General features: G+C 44.6%; 1 protein-coding gene across 2 annotated transcripts in view; it reads left to right on the forward strand.

Moving 5' to 3' along the window:
• LOC144601931 (chemokine-like protein TAFA-4) overlaps positions 1-21,187 on the forward strand; it is a 222,537-nt gene that overhangs the window by 141,776 nt on the left and 59,574 nt on the right. For both annotated transcript variants that reach the window (XM_078414526.1, XM_078414527.1), the window contains one exon: positions 14,462-14,586. In XM_078414526.1, the coding sequence (XP_078270652.1) occupies positions 14,462-14,586 (125 nt within the window). The remainder of the gene's footprint in view (positions 1-14,461; positions 14,587-21,187) is intronic.

Here is a 21,187-nt window from a genome sequence, read left to right on the forward strand (position 1 = left end):
TGAGAGTTGTTGGGGACATGCTGAACTTCATTTTAAGTTGCCATGGGATTTGGAGTAGCTGCCGAAGAAGTCCAAGCGCGTTTCAGCAATTCATTTTGCAGCTGCTACAAATGCATCAGTCATAAAGGGATTGAATGTCTAGGATAATGGAGGGGATGTCAATGCTCCTTGAGATCAAGGTTCTTTATTTGTGTTGGAGTGACATTCATGCACGAAAATTGACGGTATCCATCATATTCTTGATGCGCCAGTTAGATAGTAGAAAGGTTGCCGCAAGCCGAGGCATGAGTCATGCAACATGTAGCCTTGTTATTTATATGGCTGTTATAGTTACACTTTGGATCAATATTGGACTTCGAGATGTTGATAATGGGAACCTTTGATGAGAGTAATGCTGTTGAATGCTCCGAGAATTTTGTTGGACTTTCTCTTGTTGGAGAAGTTAAATAAATATGGTGGGTTTGTGTCATGAGTATAAACTGGCTAATTTCTTCAAACAAATAAAATGGGTAGTTTTCAATCAGTTCCTTGAACTCCATGGAAGTTGACATGCTCTACTCTCTTTTTCCATGTGGAGACATTTGAAGACATTGTTAGGTTAGGTTTCATATTTCTCTCTCTCTCTCTCTCTCTCTCTCTCTCTCTCTCTCTCTCTCTCTCTCTCTCTCTCTCTCTCTCTCTCTCTCTCTCTCTCTCTCTCCCTCTCTCTCCCTCTCTCTCCCCTCTCTCTCTCTCTCTCTCTCTCTCTCTCTCTCTCTCTCTCTCTCTCTCTCTCTCTCTCTCTCTCTCTCTCTCTCTCTCTCTCTCTCTCTCTCTCTCTCTCTCTCTTTCTCTCTCTCTCTTTCTCTCTCTTTCTCTCTCTCTCTCTCTCTACTTTCTCTCTTTCTCTCTTTCCCTTCATTGAATGCTTCATCCTGGCTTGGCTTCAAAATTCTAACTAATTCTAACAGGTTTCTGCAACTTAATGTCAGATATTCCAAACCGACACATTCAGTTTAGGCACTCACTTGGTTCTTTGTTATGAGCAGGGTTCTACGCTTATCATTGCAATGGCCAAAAGTAGATTATTTACAAGCCTACCATCCTGTGTGATCTTGACCAAAGCACAGTCAAGATCATTAATAGTAAGATTAAATGAGAACTTACCAGTTCGAAGTTTGATCTGTATTTTATGAGGAGTTACGATGAGGGACTACGTGAAGACCCCGTCCAGCACACATGCGCGACATTCTTCAAAGCAGCGGTGTGGATTCACAGAAAAAACACAACGATTGAAATAAATATAGTAAAGAAAAAATAAGAACTTGATTACCAGTTGATCTGTATAAAAGAGGGTGGGAGCGGAGGGCACGTAGTCCCTCATCGTAACTCCTCATAAAATACAGATCAAACTTCGAACTGGTAAGTTCTCATTTAATCTTACTATTTTATTTCGGAGTCACGTGAGTGACTACGTGAAGACTTCAAAGCTCTGTGATTCCGAACCGTGTACCAGCTCATGCTTCACTCACTGTCTGAAGACCTTAGAGGGAGGAAGTATGTTATCGCAATAAAGAGCCTGTTTGTGAACAAAAAAGGTTTATTAATGACAACAAAAAACAGAGAGCTCCCCAGGGCTCAAATTAAATATTATCTGCAGACTCTAAAATTCTGTCTGCAAATGTAGCAGGTTGCACCAGCGGTTTATTATAAAACCTTTGGAAAGTTCTTTCCGAGGACCATCCTGCTCTGGCCAGAATATGGTCCATAGGCACGTCCATTCGACTTGCCGCCGACGTAGATGCAGCCCTGGTGGAGTGAGATTTGAAAACATTGGTATTGACTCCCGCGGACTTAAGCACCTGCTTGAGCCACCTTGAAATGGTTTGGGTCGTCACCTGACCATGAGGCTTCTTGTGGCTTATCCATAAGGCTTTTTCTCTCCCTCTTAAGTTGAGTGTTGTGTCTATGTAATTGGCGAGATGGGTCTTGGCACACAGCCGTGGGTCAGATAAATATGTGCAGAACTCCATAACTGGAGGCGTGGTACCTGGTCTAGTTTGTTTGACCAGTCCCTGAATGTGGAATGTGAAACAGTCCAATGACTCTGTCATGCTGTCCAGCCTCAGAAGGTGGATGTTGCTGTAGTGTAGGTAGTTCCTGTTTTGGAGCAATACCGTTCCCATTTTCTTATGTTGGTCAGGTATTGTCGCCTGGTGGACTCCCGGTGGGATGCGGTCATCATGTTGATGGCGTCCTCAGACAGTCCCAGGCCCAGTATAGGTCTTTTCAGAATCTGCAAGCCAGGAGATTGACTCTGTCATGGCACGGGTGACTAATGCCTGACACTGGGTGGATTAATAATTCCGGACTGCTGGGGAATTCCAACGGTGTTTCGACAGCCATGTCGAGGGCCACTGGGAACCATGGCTGTGTAGGCCAGTCGGGTGTTATCAAGATTCCTGAAGCGGAATCCAATTGAATCTTGCATAACACCCGACTGATGAGGCAGAAGGGAGGAAAAGCATAAAAGAACATTTTTCCCCCAATACAGCGTGAATGCATCAACTGCTGCTGCCTCAGGGTCTGGTTCCCAAGCGACATACGTTGGTACCTGGTGATTCAGCCTGGATGCAAATAGATCGATATCTGGTGTGCCATATTGTTTTGTAATTTCGGCAAATACTTTGGGATTTAACATCCATTCGATGTTATCGTTAAATTTGCGTGACCTGGTGTCTGCCACTGTATTTTGCTTACCTGGTAGGTAAGTTGCTGATAACCAAGTATGTCTTTCGACACACCATTGCCAGATTATGTTGACCAATTTGTCACACGATTTTGACTTTATACCACCCATGTGGTTGATATAGGCCACCACCGTGGTATTATCTAATTGCAACCGGACATGTGCATGATGCGTATTAGATGAATATGCTTTTAAACCATAAAACGCACCCAACATTTCTAAATAGTTGATACCCCGTGTCTGTAGGCAAGATGATTCAGAATTAGTCCATCTGCCCCCTGTGCTGGATTGCATGTTAGTTGCTCCCCAGCCCAAAGCACTGGCATCCGTTTGAATGGTTAATACTGGGTTAGTGATAATTATGGGACTGGAACTGAGGCTAATGTTCCTTGTCCACCATTGTAACTCTGTAATGGATTCAGCAGTTAAATACATAGCTCGGTCAAAGTGACCTGAGTTTTGCTTTAGTGCGTGCACTTTTGCTCTTTGTAAATTTTGGTAGTGCAAAGGCCCAAATTGTACAGCTGGAAAGGCTGCTACCATTTTGCCAATAACTCTAGCTACCTGCCGTATGGTTGGTTGACGTTTATGCATTAGTTCGTGGCATGATAGTGCCAATTGTGATGCTTTCCCCTTTGGCAGAGTTACAACCATGCGAACAGTATCAATCGTAAATCCAAGATAGTCCATGGTAGTGGACGGTGTAAAATTGGATTTATCTGGATGTATGACAAACCCCAAAGTTTCAAACAAACGTTTGGTGGCTGCTACTGCCAAAATAGCTGTCTCCAAGGTTTTTCCTACTATTAAAATGTCGTCTAAGTACGCCATGACTATATGCTTTTGTTTTCTCAATAACGCCAAGGCGGGTTTTAAGATTTTAGTGAACAACCTTGGAGCGGAGGTTAGTCCATTTGGTAAGACTTTAAATTGCCATAGCTGTTTCATCCAGATAAATTTTAAGTATTTACGGTGCTCCTTGTGTATGGGTACTGAGTAGTAGGCATCTTTTAAATCAATGCCTGCTAGAAAGTAACCTGTAGAAATCAAAAGTCTGGCGGTTTCAAAAGTTTCCATCTTAAAATGTGTATACTTAACTGAGTCGTTTAACGTAGTTAAGTCAATGATGATGCGACATCCACCATCTTTTTTAGTTTTGGTGAAAATATTAGACACAAATTCCAAAGGTTCATGATTTGTTCTTTCAATGACACCTTTTGCTAGTAGCCTCACAAGTTCAGCTTGACCCTCTTGTTTGTCTTTGACTGAGAGGGTGAATACCCTTTGGGGTATGTGCTGAACTGGCGGAACGTTTTCATGAACAAAGTCAATTTTATAGCCATGAATGCAGTTTAGTATGTATTTGTCATTAGTAATGGTTTCCCATGCATCCAAAAACAAGTGCAATCTCCCCCCTGATAGTATAGAGCCCCTACTGCTCATATGCCGAGAGGTACCAGACCCACCTACCTCCATGGTTATTGGTATTAATTTTTCTTCCGCCTCTTCGCTAAACGATGAGGTGTCTGCTGGGCTGTAGAGGGCTGCTGTTGACGTTGATGTTGTTGTTGTTGTTGTTGTTGGCGCATTTTCCATGGGGTCCGCTCTGGGCCCTGGCCTAAAAAAGGCTTACGGGGAATGGTTGCGGACCCCGAGCTTTCACCAGTCCCATATGGTGGTCTATGACTGGTGGACGCCGTGAGGTACTGCCGCCTGGGTTTGTTGGGTCTGCTCGGTCCCAAACCTGCCCTCACGAGACCAAAGGTCTTGGATTCTTCCTCTAGGTCTTTCACCTTTTTTGGAAGATCCTTTCCGAAGAGCAGAATTGGAGGTTCTGAACCCGGTGTTTTGCAGAGTCCCGCAAACTTAGGGTTGAGGGCAGGCTTGATGTTTTCCTTCCGTAAGATATTTATCTGGTATTGGGTGGTACACAGCAGAGCTAGTGTATCTTGCTGGTTTGTGGAAATGTCCACGCCATCAATGGACTGAGCATATGATGTTATCCCTGCAGTCAGGAGTTTAAGGATCTTCTGGAGCTTCAACTCCAGGTTCCTGATATTCTGACCCAAATGTCCCCAAATTTGGCTGTTTACAGCTGGTACATTTAATGATGTACAATTTTCTGGGGCAGTGTATAGCTCAAGGGCCTCATTGACCACCCGTTCTTGTAGGGGTTTTGAGGACAGGTGGTCAATGCTGGCTGCAAGTTTCGGCTCTAAAGGCCGACCCCCTCGTGGAATGACCACGTAGCGGTTGACCACACCCAGCAGCTCTTCCTGATCCTGTACACTCTGCGTACTCCGGACATCTTCAGCCAACAACTCCTCTTCTTGACCAGCCCAGACCTGGTCGCCAATGCTGCCTTCAAAAGAAGGTGAGGCAATGGCCAGTGCCCCTAAAGGGCACTGCGGGAGTGCCTGGGAGCTCTGAGCCCTCCCTTGGCGAGTTTGCTGCTCTCTTAGCAGATCTCGCTGGAGCATTTGCTCCATAAGCCGTTCCATTCGGCTTAGGCGGCTGCCAGTGCCGCTCTGTAGCGGTGTGACATCTTCATCCGAAACGTCGGACACTACCGCCCGGTTCTGGCTGCAGGTACCTCCAGCTCGCTGCTCAGGCTGCACTAGCGGTGCTGGGCTCGGCTCGGTAGTTGCTGCCGCCTCTTGCCCCCCCTCCAAAGAACGTTCCTGAACGGAAAACGAACGGGGGCGAGCTGCAATTTTCTTTGCTCTGGTCTTGCTCATCTTGGGGTCGCCAATGCTTCCTAAAGCAGACCACAGAGAAATACTCACGGCCACAGTAGAACTTACCTGTCGGCCCGACTTTTTAAATTGTAGCGGGAGCACCTTGGACTCCCGTTCGTCGCGGGTGCACTGCATGAACGCTAATGTCGCGCATGCGTGCTGGACGGGGTCTTCACGTAGTCACTCACGTGACTCCGAAATAAAATTTCACACCTTTCATTCATTTGGTTCTTTCTATCTTTTCATATCTCTAGTTTCCCTCTCCCCTGACTCTCTGTCTGAAGAGGTGTCTCAACCCGAACCATCTCCCATTCCTTTTCTCCATAGTTGCTGCCTGACCCGCTGAGTTACTCCAGCATTTTGTGTCTCTCTTTGGTGCAAACCAGCATCTGCAGTGGCATCCTACACGAGATCATTCATTGTTCTGTTTTGGTACATATAGCAATAAAACATTCTTGACTCTTGAATATAGACACAAAATGCTGGAGTCACTCAGCGGGCCAGGCAGCATCTCAGGAAACATAGAAAAATAGGTGCAGGAGTAGGTCATTCAGCCCTGCGAGCCAGCACCGCCATTCAATATGATCATGGCTGATCATGTAATATCAGCACCCCGTTCCTGCTTTTTCCCCATATCCCTTGATTCCTTTAGCCCTAAGAGCTAAATCTAACTCTCTCTTGAAAACATCCAGTGAACTGGCCTCCACTGCCCTCTGTGGCAGAGAATTCCACAGATTCACAACTCTCTGGGTGAAAAAGATTCTCCTCATCTCAGTCCTAAGTATCTTTATTCCTTCCTCAGGACAGAAGGAATGCGTGACTGAGTTACTCCAGCATTTTGTGTCTATATTTGATTTAAACCAGCATCTGCCTTTCCTTCACACGCACTCCTGACTCTTGTTTTTCTTGACTCTTAGCTCACTTCCAGCTGCATTATGTCATCTCCTTCTGCCTTGCTTCGCCCCGTAGATACTTATAAGGTCATAAGTGATAGGAACAGTATTAGGCCATTCGGCCCATCAGGTCTACTCCGCCATTCAATCATGGCTGATCTATCTCTCCCTCCTCACCCCATTCTCCTGCCTTCTCCCCATAACCCCTGACACCCGTACTAATCAAGAATCTATCAATCTCTGCCTTAAAAATATCCACTGACTTGGCCTCCACGGCTTTCTGTGGCAGTGAACTCCTCAGATTCACCACCCTCTGACTAAAGAAATTCCTCCTCATCTCCTTCCTAAAGGAACGCCCTTTAATTCTGAGTGCTATATTACAGAGAAAGTTTACTTTCAGATGAAAGGCCGGTACTTATACCAGTCTAGTGCTCGCTATGGCTTTACTTCATATTAAATCTTGAGTTAATATTATTACAATTTTTCCCTCCCCGTATATCATTTAAAAATGCAGAGCAATGGAAGTGCAGCTAATATTCACTGCTTTGATCCAAGTCAACACACAAGATGAAGAGTAAGCAGGAAACGCAGGAGATAAATCAAGCAATTAAGCTACATGATAGCCCGCTTATGCTTTAAACACCCTTTGAATGCAGGAGGAAGGGAAGAGCGAAGGAGGAACTTTAATGAGCTCAGTAACAATGAGCTTGAGGAAAAAGATTTATTGGTGCGAGGCATAATGTGATAAATCTTCATTTAAACACAATAGGCATGCGTGGAGAATGTGGTATAGGTGGGAGAGGTTGTGTGGGGCTCCAACGGTGATCAAACAGCCCTCATTGAGATCCAGGAAGCAGAGTCGCTTCTTGAGCACCTTGGGCTTCCCTTTGTGCCTCTCCTCCTCATCCTCCTCATCCTCCTTCTCCCCCTTCTCCATTGTAGAGGGAGGCATGGTGACGCAGTGGCTGAGCTACTGCCTTACGGTGCCAGAGACCCGGGTTCGATCCTGACTCAGGTGCTTGTCTGTACGGAGTTTGTACGTTCTCCCCGTGACCTGCGTGGGTTTTCTCCGAGATCTTCGGTTTCCTCCCACACTCCAAATACATACAGGTTTGACAATAGACGATACACAATTCCTCAGTGGAATTTAGTGCAGTATGCCTACTATAACTTCAGAATGATGCAGAATATAGACAGGTACATGGATAGGTCGGGTTTATAGACAATAGACAATAGACAATAGGTGCAGGAGGAGGCCATTCGGCCCTTCGAGCCAGCACCGCCATTCAATGTGATCATGGCTGATCATTCTCAATCAGTACCCCGTTCCTGCCTTCTCCCCATACCCCCTGACTCCGCTATCCTTAAGAGCTCTATCTAGCTCTCTCTTGAATGCATTCAGAGAATTGGCCTCCACTGCCTTCTGTTTGTATGATAATTGGCTTGGTATAAATGTAAATTGTCCCTAATGTTTGTGTAAAATAGTGTTAGTTTGTGGGGATCGCAGGTCGGTGCGGACTCAATGGGCCGAAGGGCCTGTTTCCGTGCTGTATCTCTAAACTGATAAACAAAACTAAACCAGAGCAGCTTCTCCTACATTGTTTAGTTTAATTTAGTTTAGAGATACCGTGTGGAGACAGGACCTTTGGCCCAACAAGTCCTCGCCGTCCACCGATCAAAAAATACAAAGGAACAGCCCGTTTTATTCAATAGTTTAATTTAGAGATGCAGCATGGAAACAGCCCTTCGGCCCATGGGGTCCATGCTGTCCATCGATCGCCCGTACACTACTTCTATCCTACGCACACTCGGGACTATTTACAGAAGCTAATTAACCTACAATCCTGCACGTCTTTGGGAGGTGGGAGAAAAAGACTGGAGCACCCGGAGGTGAACCATGCAGCCTCAGGGAGAAAGTACAAACTCAGCAGAGACAGCACCCGTGGTCAGGATCTCTGGTGCTGTAAGGTTGCAGGTTTACCGCTGCGCCACTGTACCGCCCCCGTTTGCCAGCCCTCCGCTTATTTCCCAGTCACGCCCCACGTGATACGAGGATGCCTGCTCTCTCACACCACATCCGGGGGAACGATTGATTTGCGCAGAAGACTTTACACAAGACTCGGTCCTTCGGCACATGTGGAGTTTAACAATTTTAAAATAACACCAGAAAGTCTCAAGAGACTGCAGAATTGGAGCAGCAGCCAGTGGAATTCAATTAGCGAGACCTGAAAGTCGATGGTCCCTTTTAGAAAGTGCTGGTGGGGTTTCCTGCTGTGAAGACAGGCTCAAATGCGGGTTGGTTAAGTGTGATCCAAATGATAGCATTGTCGTCAAATGACCATTGAAGATGCTTGCTTCATGATTCTGCCCACCCTCCTTATTGCTGATGGGTGTTCACATTAACGTCCATCTTGACGCAGTATCCTAAGTGGCTTACATTACAGTTGCCTGCACGCTGAATGCCATTTTGGAACCAGTTCTGGACCTTGTGACACCCAACTTTCAGCCTGAAGAAGGGTCCCGACCCAAAACGTCACCCATCCTTTTCTCCAGAGATGCTGCCTGACCCGCTGAGCATTTTGCGTCTATTACCGGAACCACACATTGAGCATGAGTCAATAAACAAAACATAATTTAAAAAAAAATCTTGTTGATCCTTTCACATGGGCAAACGACATCCCTCCTAACATTGGCGGATGGCGGAGTCAGGGGGTATGGGGAGAAGGCAGGAACGGGGTACTGATTGAGAATGATCAGCCATGATCATATTGAATGGCGGTGCTGGCACGAAGGGACGAATGGCCTCCTCCTGCATCTATTGTCTATTGTCTATTGCACAGATCATCTCACATCGAAGAGGAGGCAAACACTCAGCCAGAAACATGGAGCAGCTCGGAGAGATATTTAAGGATGCCTTAAATCTGACTTTTACAAGTCAGTGGATAATTTTTTAAGGCAGAGATAAACAAATTCTTGATTCGAATTTTGGGGAGAAGGCAGGAAAATGGGGTTCGGAGGCAGAGATGAGCCATGATTGAACGGCGGAATAGACTCGATGGGCCGAATGGCCTAATTCTATTCCTATCACTAGTGAACATGCACAGAGACAAATTTTATGGCACTAAACTTTAACTGGGATAGTGTTGAGACCGTCTGAATCATCAGAAGAAGTGAACCACTAAATAATGACTGCATTTATAATCACCACCCTGCAATAGCTTGGTCCTGGAAGTAACGATCTATTGAATATTTAAGTTTCAAAAGACTTTTCTATATTTAAAATGACCTACAGAAATAATCTTCCCGTAATGATAAAATTATGAAAAAACTGGGGGCATTTTCTTGACATCTCCTCTTCCTTTAGTTGTAACACATATTTTGTCATTTAATGCTGAGTTTCCCAGGTTAGTTCTCATATTCAGGACAGCTTAAAGTCAAATGTTAGTGTTTACTGCAGAAGTATTCATTTTCTGCCTTGTGCTATAAAAAGAGGGGTTTCACTCTTTTTCAGTGAACGAGCTTGTTAGTTTGTAGCAGGTTTTCTCCTGGGGGATCTACTATATATCTTCAAACGCGAATATGCAGCAGACAGGAAACAAAGTTATTAAAAAACAAGAGTTAATGAGCCTTTTTCTTTCTGGGATAATCTGTCCCTTTTGCACCTAACTTCTGAGGTGCACTGATACAGAAAATAATTCTGCTTGCTTGTAAACCAAATGGTATTTACTTCAGAAGCGTTGGTTGTTATTTTTAATGTAGATCGTGCGCTTCTGACCGCAATTTGCAGGTCTCGATTTATATTTTTACTGTAAGTTTGGCATTAAACGCAAATGCTTGTTTTGTTTCCCTCCGCCATTCGTGAGAATGCCTGAATATTTAAAAAATTAAAATGATGTAACTCGAAGGTAGACACAAAATGCTGGATTAACTCAGCGGGACAGGCAGCATCTCAGGAGAGAAGGAATGAAGACCCCGAAACGTCACCCATTCCTTCTCTCCTGAGATGCTGCCTGTCCCGCTGAGTTACTCCAGCATTATGTGTCTACCTTTGATTTAAACCAGCATGAATGGAAGGTATGAGAAAAACAACTCAAAGCTGGCACCGATGATCAAGGAAAGGTGGAGCCCACAATGGTCTATTATTGGCTGTGGAACGGGTGATAACGAGGGGATATGCCCATCTCTTTTCCAGCTTTGTCCCCCCAAAGACAATCAGACTGTAGAGGGTCCCGACCTGAAATGTCTTTTAGTTTTTCGTGTAGTTTAGAGATACAACACGGAAACAGGCCCTTCAGCCCCACCGAGTTCGCACCGACTAGCGATCCCTGCACATTATCACTATCCTATATGAGGGACAATTGTTTTTTACATATATACCAAGCCAACAAACTTGTACGTCTTTGGAGTGTTGGAGGAATCCGAAGATCTTGGAGAAAACCCATGCGATCACGGGGAGAACGTGCAACCTCCGTACAGACGGCACCCGTAGTCAGGATGGAAGCCGGCTCTCTGGCGCTGTAAGCGCTGTAAGGCAGCAACCCTACCGCAGCGCCACCATGCCGACCACCCATTCCCTCCACAGATGCTGCCTGACCTTCTGAGCTACCCCAGCACTCTGTGTTTTGCACAAGGTGGAAAATGAAAGCAGTGCTTTTCCGTTGTGGGAGATTAAAAACACTTCTTGTTGTTTCCTGGAGTTGGGGAGTCCTTGGCTTCAAAACTGAAGAAAGTCGCTGCAGGGATAAAATGTTGTGAAGGAGTTGGTGTTGGTGTTGATTTATTATTGTCATGTGCATTGAGGTACAGCTGCTTTTATTTGCTGCTATCCAAGGTAATGCAAAGTAAAAAAAATACCAGAGTATAGTGCCACAGCATTAAAGTGATACAGCTACGGAGAAAGTGCAGATATGAAAAAGGGCAAGGGTTGTAATGAGGTAGGGTGGAAGATCAGGAATCGGGACTACACCCTTAATTTGTGAGAGGATATTCAGTGGTCGGCTCACAGCAGGGAAGAAACTGTTCTTGATTCGCTTGTTATGTGGTTTCAAGCTTTTGTATCTTCTGCCTGACAGAAGAGGGGAGAGAGGGAATGACCGGATTGTAAATGGTTCTTGATTATATTGGCTGCTTTTCCAAGGCAGTGTGATATGTTGATGGAATTGATCGTGGGGAGGTTGGTTTTTATGATGGACTGGGCTATATCCAGGACTCTCTGCAATTCTAGTCCTAGGCAGAGCTGTTGCCAAACGATGCTGTGATGCATCCACATTGGATTCTCTCTAGGGTGAATCTGTAGAAGTTGGTAACGGTCATTGGAGCTGAACCTCCCTGGTCTTCTGAGGAAGTAGAAGCCTTGGTTTGCTTTCTTGGCCGCAGCTTCAGTGAAGCTTGCAATGAAACACGAGAGGGAAATAGAAATAAAATCAAAGTCCTTTACGTTCAATACATGAACATCTTAGTTTAGTTTTTTAGTTTAGTGTAACAACATGGAAACAGACCCTTTGTCTCACTGAGTCCATGCCGACCGGCGATCCCTGCACATTAACACTATCCTACGCACATACATACCAAACCAATGAACCTCCAAACCTGTAAGTCTTTGGAGTGTGGGAGTATACCGAAGATCTCGGTGAAAACCCATGCAGGTCACAGGGAGAATGTACAATGTCTGTACAGATAGCACCCGTAGTTAGGATCAAACCCGGGTCTCTGGCGCTGTAAGGTAGCAACTCTACCGCTGCGCCACCATGCTGCCCCTAACTTAAATGGTAAATAGTTAATCCACTGCAGAGTTAATTCAAGAAACCATTGAAACTCGAGTAATTTCATTTATATTCATGGCTCGTTACCTTTGGTTAGAACCATAAGGCTAGTAAATGGAGCTCAAAAATTCAGCCATAAAACCAAATTGACCTTAACAGGCAGACAATAAAGCAAATTGTAGTTAATAGCTCCTTTGTTCGAGTTTCTTCGCACAATTGCAATAATAAAAACTAAATAGTTTCTTTTCTCTTTTATAATTGCGTGTCTAACAGGGTAATTTGTTAATCAACATTCACTGATCTTATAGAGGTGTATAAAATCATGGGAGGAATCGATCGGGAACATGCACAGAGTCTCTTGCCCAGAGTAGGGGGAATCAAGAACCAAAGGGCATAGGTTTAAGGTGAGGGGAGAAAGATTTAATAGAAACCCGAGGGGTAGCTTTTTCACACAAAGGGTAGTTGGTGTATGGAACGAGCTGCCGGAGGAGGTAGTCGAGGCAGGGACTATCGCAACATTTAAGAAGCAATTAGACAGGTACATGGATAGGGCAGTTTTAGATGGGTAAGCAGCAAATGCAGGAAGTGGGACTAGTGTAGGGAAGAACTGCAGATGCTGGAGTAACTCGGCAGGACTGACAGCATCTCTGGAGAGAAGCAATGTGTGACGTTTTGGGTCAAGACCGTTCTTCAGGGTGGAATGGTAGCGCAGCGGTAGAGTTTCTGCCTTAGAGCGCTTGCAGCGCCAAAGACCCGGGTTCGATCCCAACTACGTGCGCTTGTCTGTGCGGAGTTTGTACGTTCTCCCCGTGACCGCGTGGGTTTTCTCCGAGATCTTCGGTTATCTCCCACACTATACCTACCAAACATATAAAATTCTTAAGGGGTTGGAGAGGCTAGATGCGGGAAGATTGTTCCCGATGTTGGGGAAGTTCAGAACCAGGGGTCACAGCTTAAGGATAAGGGGGAAGTCTTTTAGGACCGAGATGAGAAAACATTTCTTCACACAGAGAGTGGTGAGTCTGTGGAATTCTCTGCCACAGAAGGTAGTTGAGGCCAGTTCATTGGCTATATTTAAGAGGGAGTTAGATGTGGCCCTTATGGCTAAAGGGATCAGGGGGTATGGAGAGAAGGCAGGTACAGGTTACTGAGCTGGATGATCAGCCATGATCATATTGAATGGCGGTGCAGGCTCGAAGGGCCGAGTGGCCTACTCCTGCACCTATTTTCTATGTTTCTATGTTTCTACACTCCAAAGACATACAGCTTTGTAGGTTAATTGGCTCAAACTTCCTCAAACTCAATTGCAACAAATCTGAAATCATCATCATTGGTCCAAAAATGCTCACCAAATCCACCCAAAACTTCATCCTCAACATTGATGGTCTCCCAGTATCCACCTCACCTCACATCCGGAATCTTGGAATCATCCTTGATCAAACCCTCTCCTTCGACAAACACATCAAACACATCACAAAGACAGCCTTCTTCCACCTCAAAAACATTGCCCGTCTCCGTCCATCCCTCTCCTCCACAGCTGCAGAAACCCTCATCCACGCCTTCATCACCTCCCGTCTGGACTACTGCAACAGCCTCCTCTATGGCGCACCCTCAAAAATCATCAATAAACTTCAATACATTCAAAACTCCGCTGCCCGTCTACTCACACACACCTCGATCCGTGACCATATCACCCCCGTCCTTTATAAACTCCACTGGCTCCCCATCCCCCAGAGAATCCAGTACAAAATCCTCCTCATAACCTACAAAGCCCTCCATAACCTGGCCCCATCCTACCTGACCGACCTCCTCCACAGGCACACTCCCACCTGCACCCTCCGCTCTGCCGCTGCCAATCTCCTATCCCTCCACATCCGGACTAAACTCAGATCCTGGGGGGACAGGGCTTTCTCCATCGCTGCTCCCACCCTATGGAACTCACTACCCCAAACCGTTAGAAACTCCCCCACACTCACCACATTCAAAACATCGCTGAAGTCTCACCTGTTCAGTACTGCCTTCAACCACTGAAGGTCACCTCACCTACTGTCTCCTTTCTCTGTTCATTTATTTATTTACTTATTTATCTATTTATTAATTTCCCTATGTTCTCAAAATCTCTGTAAAGCGTCTTTGAGTATATGAAAAGCGCTATATAAATAAAATGTATTATTATTATTATTATAAGTGTAAATTGTTCCAAGGGTGTGTAGGATAGTGTTAGCGTGTGGGGATCGCTGATAGGTGCGGACTCGGTGGGCCGAAGGTCCGGTTTCCACACTGTACGGCTCTATGACTCTATGACTAATCTGGAATTGTTTTCTCTCCGTGCTTTTCCAGCCTCTGTAGTGATGCAGAAGTGGTGGTGCCACATGAACCCCTGCCTAGAGGGTGAGGAATGCAAGGTTCTCCCAGACTTCTCCGGATGGTCCTGCAGCAGTGGCAACAAGGTTAAAACCACGAAGGCAAGTAAACAGAACTAACAGCACGTCTTATCCAATACTAATCCCGAGTGGCAAGAAGTGAAACAGTTTACCCCAAGCTTCTGTCGAATCGCGGAAACAAAAACAACCAAAGCCGTCATCTTCCGTTTGCCCAAAATAGCAGGAATGTTCATAGTTATGTTTGAACACCGTAAGTAGTTCATACAGATTCATTTATAATATTGCCCATAAACAAAGACAGTGAAACAAGAGGTGCACATGCAATCATCAGTAAAATGGTAGTAAGAAAAAACATAGAATTTGGAGAGTTTGTAGAGATGCCTTTAATTAGAACATGTGTACAAATTATGCAGTGTTTAAAATCAAGGGAGGAATAGATCTGGTGGACGCACAGAGACTCTTGCCAGAGTGGGGGCAATGGAGAGCCAGAGGGCATATGTTTAAGGTGAAGGGAGAAAGATTTTATGGGAATCTGAGGGGTAGCTTTTTCGCGCAAAGGGTGGTGGGTGTATAGAACAAGCTGCCGGAGGAGATAGTTGAGGCAGGGACTATCCTAACATTTAAGAAGCAATTAGGCAGGTACATGGATAGGAGAGGTTTAGAGGGATATAGGCCAAACGCAGGCAAGTGGTTCTAGTGTACCTGAGACATGTTGGCCGGTGTGGGCAAGTTGGGCTGAAGGGCCTGTTTCCACACTGTATCACTCTATGACTGTATGACTCTTTAGGCTATTTTTTCCCAGCAAAGAAAGCATGTAAAATAACACAGCAATTGTTGAACAGTAAGTATAATGCTAAAATGAAAAATAAACTTAAAGTCGAAGAATAACTCTGTAATTACATGCTTCATTGTCAGATTTAAGTGTTAATTTTACGATTTTTAACCTTCTTTGCTCCTCGTGAAAGAGCCTTTGTTCATCTTTGCTGATTCTGTTGAACTAACTTATTTGCCATATGTTACGTGTATTCAATGGCAGAGAAAAAGAAAACTGAATATAGGTTGTATACTATATGTTACAATTTCTTTATATATTGATTTTTAAATGGTTATTCTGTCATGGAATAATGATGGAATATTTCACCGGGCAAATAAGAATTGACAGTAGTTCCATTGTATGTTATAAATGAAAATATGACAAATAAACAAACTTCTATGTAAAATTGTAATAAATAGTGACTGGCATCCTTTAAGACAGCTGACCAAATATCTTCAAACTGACCAAGAGGTGTATAAAACCATGAGAGGAATATATCAGGTAGACGCACAGAGTCTCTTGCCCAGAGTAGGGGGAATTGAGAACCAGAGGACATAGGTTTAAGGTGAAGGGGAAAGAATTAATAGGAATCTGAGGGGTGACCTTTTCACACAAAGAGCAGTGGGTGTATGGAACGAGCTGCTGGGGGAGGTAGTTGAGTCAGGGACTATCGCAATGTTTAAGAAACAATGAGACAGGTACATGGTTAGGACAGGTTTAGTGGGATATGGGCCAAACGCAGGCAGGTGGGACTAGTGTAGATGGGACATGTTGGTCGGTGTGGGCAAGTTGGGCCAAAGGGCCTGTTTCCATGCTCTATGACTCTATGACTAGAACTTGTCAACTTGAAAATGGATGTATTCAAGAGAGAGTTGGATGTAGCTCTTAGGGGTAATGGAATCAAGGGATATGGGGAGAAAAGAGGAATGGAGTATTGATTTTGGATGATCAGCCACGATCATATTGAATGGCGGTGCTGGCTCGAAGGTCCGAATGGCCTAGTCCTGCACCTATTTATGTTTTCTATGGACCTTTGTGAATGCACCCACAATGCACTTGAGCTCAATTGGATATAGCTGATTGTCAGATGGTAGGAAAACGAATCCTTAAAACAGATTCTCTCTAATTTTCTACAGCACATTAAAAATCAAAAGATTGCAAATGTTGGAAATCTGCAGAACAGAAAATGGTGGAAACACACAGCAGGCCAGGCAGCATCTGTGGAAAGAGAAATGGTGTTAACATTTTCTGGGGCATCTTCCTTGGATTAAAGCGTCTTCAAAATAATATTTATATTGTTTAGTGCTGGAAGGCGAACATTTCCTCATCTATCTTTTGAAAGTTGGATGGTGTTCCAGGAATCCTTGCCCTAATGGTTGCCTAGTAAAGAACCAAACACAAAATGTTGGAGGATCTCAATGAGTCATGTCCATAAGTTATAGGAGCACAATTAGGCCATTCGGCCCATCAAGTCTTGTCTACCATTCAATCTTTGCTGATCTATCTTTCTCTCTCAACCCCATTCTCCTGCCTTCTCCCCATAACTCCTGACGCCCGTTCTAATCAAGAATCTGTCAATTTCCAGCCTCAGGCAACATGCGGGGAGAATGGGCCATTTTGCTTCGCGACCATTCCCTCCACACATGCTGCCTGACCCACCGAGTTCCTCCAGCACTTCGTGTTTTTTTCCAAATTCCAGCATCTGCGGTTTCTCGTGTCTCCATGCCTGATAAAAAAAGAAAGATCATTTTCATATTGAATGTATGATAGCTGTCCGTCTCAAACACGTTTTCATCTAACTTAATCAGAGGTGCAAAATATCTTTGGCGATCTGCAACATCCTATCCAGTTTCATTTATTCTCACCAAAGGAAACAATCCCTTGATATAGATCAATGATAAACAATGATATAGATCATCAAACCCAAAGGGAAGACATTAAAAGTTGCTTGAGAACCTTCTACAAGAGAAATGGTCAGATCTCGTCAAAGTTTGGATTAGTTTAGACACACAGTGCAGAAATAGGCCTTTCGGCCCACTGCATCCGCACCAACCAGCGATCCCCGCGCACGAGCACTATTCTACACACGAGGGACAATTAACAATTTTTTGCCGAAGCCAATTAATCTACAAACCTGTACGTCTTTGGAGTGTGGTAGGAAACCGGTGCACCCAGAGAAACCCACGTGGCCACGGGGAGAACGTACAAACTCTGTACAGGCAGCACCCGTAGTCAGGGTCAAACCAGGGTCTCTGGATCAGTAAGGCAGCAACTCTACCGCTGCACCACCACGCATCTGTGAAATTCCAAAAAGGAGATTGCAACATGCCTTTAGTTTGCATTGCCAATATTCTGCAGGCTTTGAGAATCAGTAAATTCTTCATCCAGCGAATGCACTCTTTTTTAGTTCATTATTTAGAGTTGGAATGGACGTCGATAAGCTTTCTCCGCTCCTGAAGGTTTGTTCCATTATTTTAGCGACATCGGTAATCCCAGCTGCTTCTTTCAGAATTGGATCATGACATGGCATCTTCTTCTGAAAATAAAAGCAGCTGCCACTCGGACATTTAGGCCATCTGTTGACCCTCCTTGGTCCACACCAACAAACAGACTCCCTCGTTCGAAGTAGCTCAAAGCGATTCTTACCCCTGCAAATGGATTTCGTGAGAACACCTGCTTTTAGGAATTGGCCGAGACAATTGTTGCTGCCGGAGTGTGATCAGAAGCCGTAGCTGAGTTTACAAACGGCAAACACAACTCCGTGTTTGTACTCTGAGGATTTGCAGCTGTGACGCTTCTGTTTGCTCCTGAGATGCTTGTTTAGTTTAGTTTAGAGATACAGCACGGAAATAGGCCCAGTCTGCACCGACCAGCGATCCCCGCACACAAACACTATCCTGCACACACTGGAGACCATTTATAATGATATCAAGCCAATTAACCTAAAAAACCTGTACGTCTTTGGAGTGCGGGAGGAAACTGGAGATCCCGGAGAAAACCCACGCAGGTCACGGGGGAGAACGTACAAACTCCGCACAGACAGCGCCCGTAGTCAGGATCGCACCTGGGTCTCTGGCGCTGTGAGGCAATAACTTTACTGCTGCACAGCTAATGATTTCAGACTTATCAACCGATCCAATACCACCAGTGATGGCCCATGACTAACCTCTATTATTTTTTTCCGCTATTTTCAAGTTAATAGAAACAGTTACGAAAAATAATAAAAAATAACAGGCTCAATATGCATTCACATTTAGGGTGGCACAGTGGTGCAGCAGGTAGAACTGCTGCCTCACTGCGCCAGAGACCCAGGTTTCGATCCTGACCTCTGTACCTGTCTGTGCGGAGTTTGCACGTTCTCCCTGTGACCGAGTGGGTTTTCTCCAGGAGTTCCGGTTTCCTCCCACATTCCCAAGACGTGTGGGTTTTTAGGTTAATTGGCCTCTGTAAATTGCACTTGGTGTGTAAGGAGTGAATGCGAAAATGGAGCAAACTAGTGTGACCAGCTGATCAATGGTCGGCATGGAGCTGGTGAGCTGAAGATGCCTGTTTCTCTTCTGCATCGTGAAACTAAACTCATATAAACCAAAGTCTATGGAGAAAACTGGTAATGTGTTGTCAGCTCTTGGGCTGTGCAGAGAATGTAAGTACCCAGAACATATATAACCTGATTTAAAAACAAAATCTGAAATCATTCTTTTTATGCCTCTGAATTTTCACAACTTCTTGCTGGCATTATCCAAAGATAGTCCAACATAATTTTTCCAGAATATTCCTTCCTTTGAGGAAAGAAAGGGTCATTTACCAAGTTAAAAAATCCATTTGGAGTTTTACCATTATTAAAAGCAAGCTGCTCCAATATTCTCAATTTAACTTCACCCAATGAAACGTGAATTGGCAATAGACACAGTTTGTATCCACACAGATCATTAATTCCATTGAGACACAATGTAAAGGGTTCCATTCAAACCTTCATTGGTCATAACGAAGCACTGGGGTGTGAGAGTATAGTTAATTGCAGCTATGATTTAATATTTTATATTGCTTAGTTGTTCTTAAACTACAGAAGAGGCTTCTTGAGAGTACGACTGCATAGCCTGTTGCGGTTTAGAAAAGGTAAAACTCGACTAGAAACTGGGTAAAATTGTGATCTTGCTTCAATTTGTCTTCTGCAAAGGAAAAATGTTCCCAAGCAGGAAAAATGTTCCCAATGTTGGGGGAATCCAGAATCAGGGGCCACAGTCTTAGAATAAAAGGGAGGCCATTTAAAACTGAGGTGAGAAGGAGCTTTTTCACCCAGAGAGTTGCGAATTTGTGGAATTCTCTGCCACAGAGGGCAGTGGAGGCCAAATCACTGGATGGATTTAAGAGAGAGTTAGATAGAGCTCTAGGGGCTAGCGGAATCAAGGGATATGGGGAGCAGGCAGGCACGGGTTACTGATTGTGGATGATCAGCCATGATCACAATGAATGGCGGCGATGGCTCGAAGGGTTGAATGGCCTCCTCCTGCACCTATTTTCGATGTTTCTATGTTTCTATAACATTAAAATATTCCCAGATTGATTGATATATAATATTTGTTCTCAACGATGGTTGCGTTCTGTTTATGACTGGCAGTTTGAAAGTGTGATCTGGTCTCCAGCAACTTTGAACATCTGCAGTTATTTTCTTATATCTTTGAACCAAATTTCTGTGCAATATAAAGAACCATCCCTGCATGATTGCTGAATTAACGTGCGGCACGGTGGCACAGCGGTAGAGTTGCTGTCTTGCAGCGCCAGAGCCCTGGGTGTGATCCTGACCACGGGAGCTGTCCGTGTAGAGTTTGTATGTTCCCCCCCTTGACATGAGTGGGGTTTCTCCAGTTTTCTCCCACACTCAAAAGATGTCCGGGTTTATATGTTAAATGTTAAATGGCTTGGTATGATTGTAAATTGTCCCTAGATATGTTGGGATAGTGTTAATGTGCAGGGACCGTTAGTCGGCACGGACACTTTGGGGCAAAGGACCTGTTTTCGCACTGTATCTCTAAACGAAACTAAACTAAACTGAAATAATCTGCCGTACAACTTCCTTCTATAAGAAATTATGAAATACGGGAAATTATATAAGTCTATTTTAATAAAGACTGTGGAAACCTTTTGTGAATAATCGAGGATTACAGTTTCAAAGTAAACAAGGCCAAAGAAATGAGCAATAGTGAAAAGCTCGTGTTGAGACATTAATTGGATTGAAGGCTGATAGGACACTAGAATCTGATGGTCTGTATCCTAATATTCTGAAAGAGGCAATATAACCAGATCATGTGGTCAGAGCAAATAATCTATTCTCTGCACTTAACATTAGTGGCGTAGCGATGGAGTTGCTGCCTTACAGCGCCAGAGACCCGGGTTCGATCCTGACTACGGGTGCTGTCTGTATGGAGTTTGCATGTTCTCCCCACGACCATTTGGGTTTTGCCCGGGAGCTCTGGTTTCCTCCCGTATTCCAAATACGTGCAGGTTTGTAGGCTAATTGGCATGGTCACATTGTGGGTTGCCCTTAGTGTGTGGGATGGTGTTAGTGTGCCGGGATCACTGGTCAGTGTGGACTCAGTGAGCCAAGGGCACTGTTTCTGCGCTGTATCTCTAAAGTCTAAATTAAAGTCCAAAAGGATGTGAAAGGGGCACTAACTGAACTAAATCTACTGGATAGTAAGCATACTACTGGATAGAAAATCGACTTGATTAGTACGGGTGTTAGGGGTTATGGGGAGAAGGCAGGAGAATGGAGTTGAGAGGGAAAGATAGCCATGATTGAATGGTGGAGTAGACTTGATGGGCTGAATGGCCCGATTCTGCTCCTAGAATTTATGAACATATGGTCTC

This window comes from Rhinoraja longicauda, chromosome 17 (assembly GCF_053455715.1).
Source record: "Rhinoraja longicauda isolate Sanriku21f chromosome 17, sRhiLon1.1, whole genome shotgun sequence".
Lineage (NCBI taxonomy): Eukaryota > Metazoa > Chordata > Chondrichthyes > Rajiformes > Arhynchobatidae > Rhinoraja > Rhinoraja longicauda.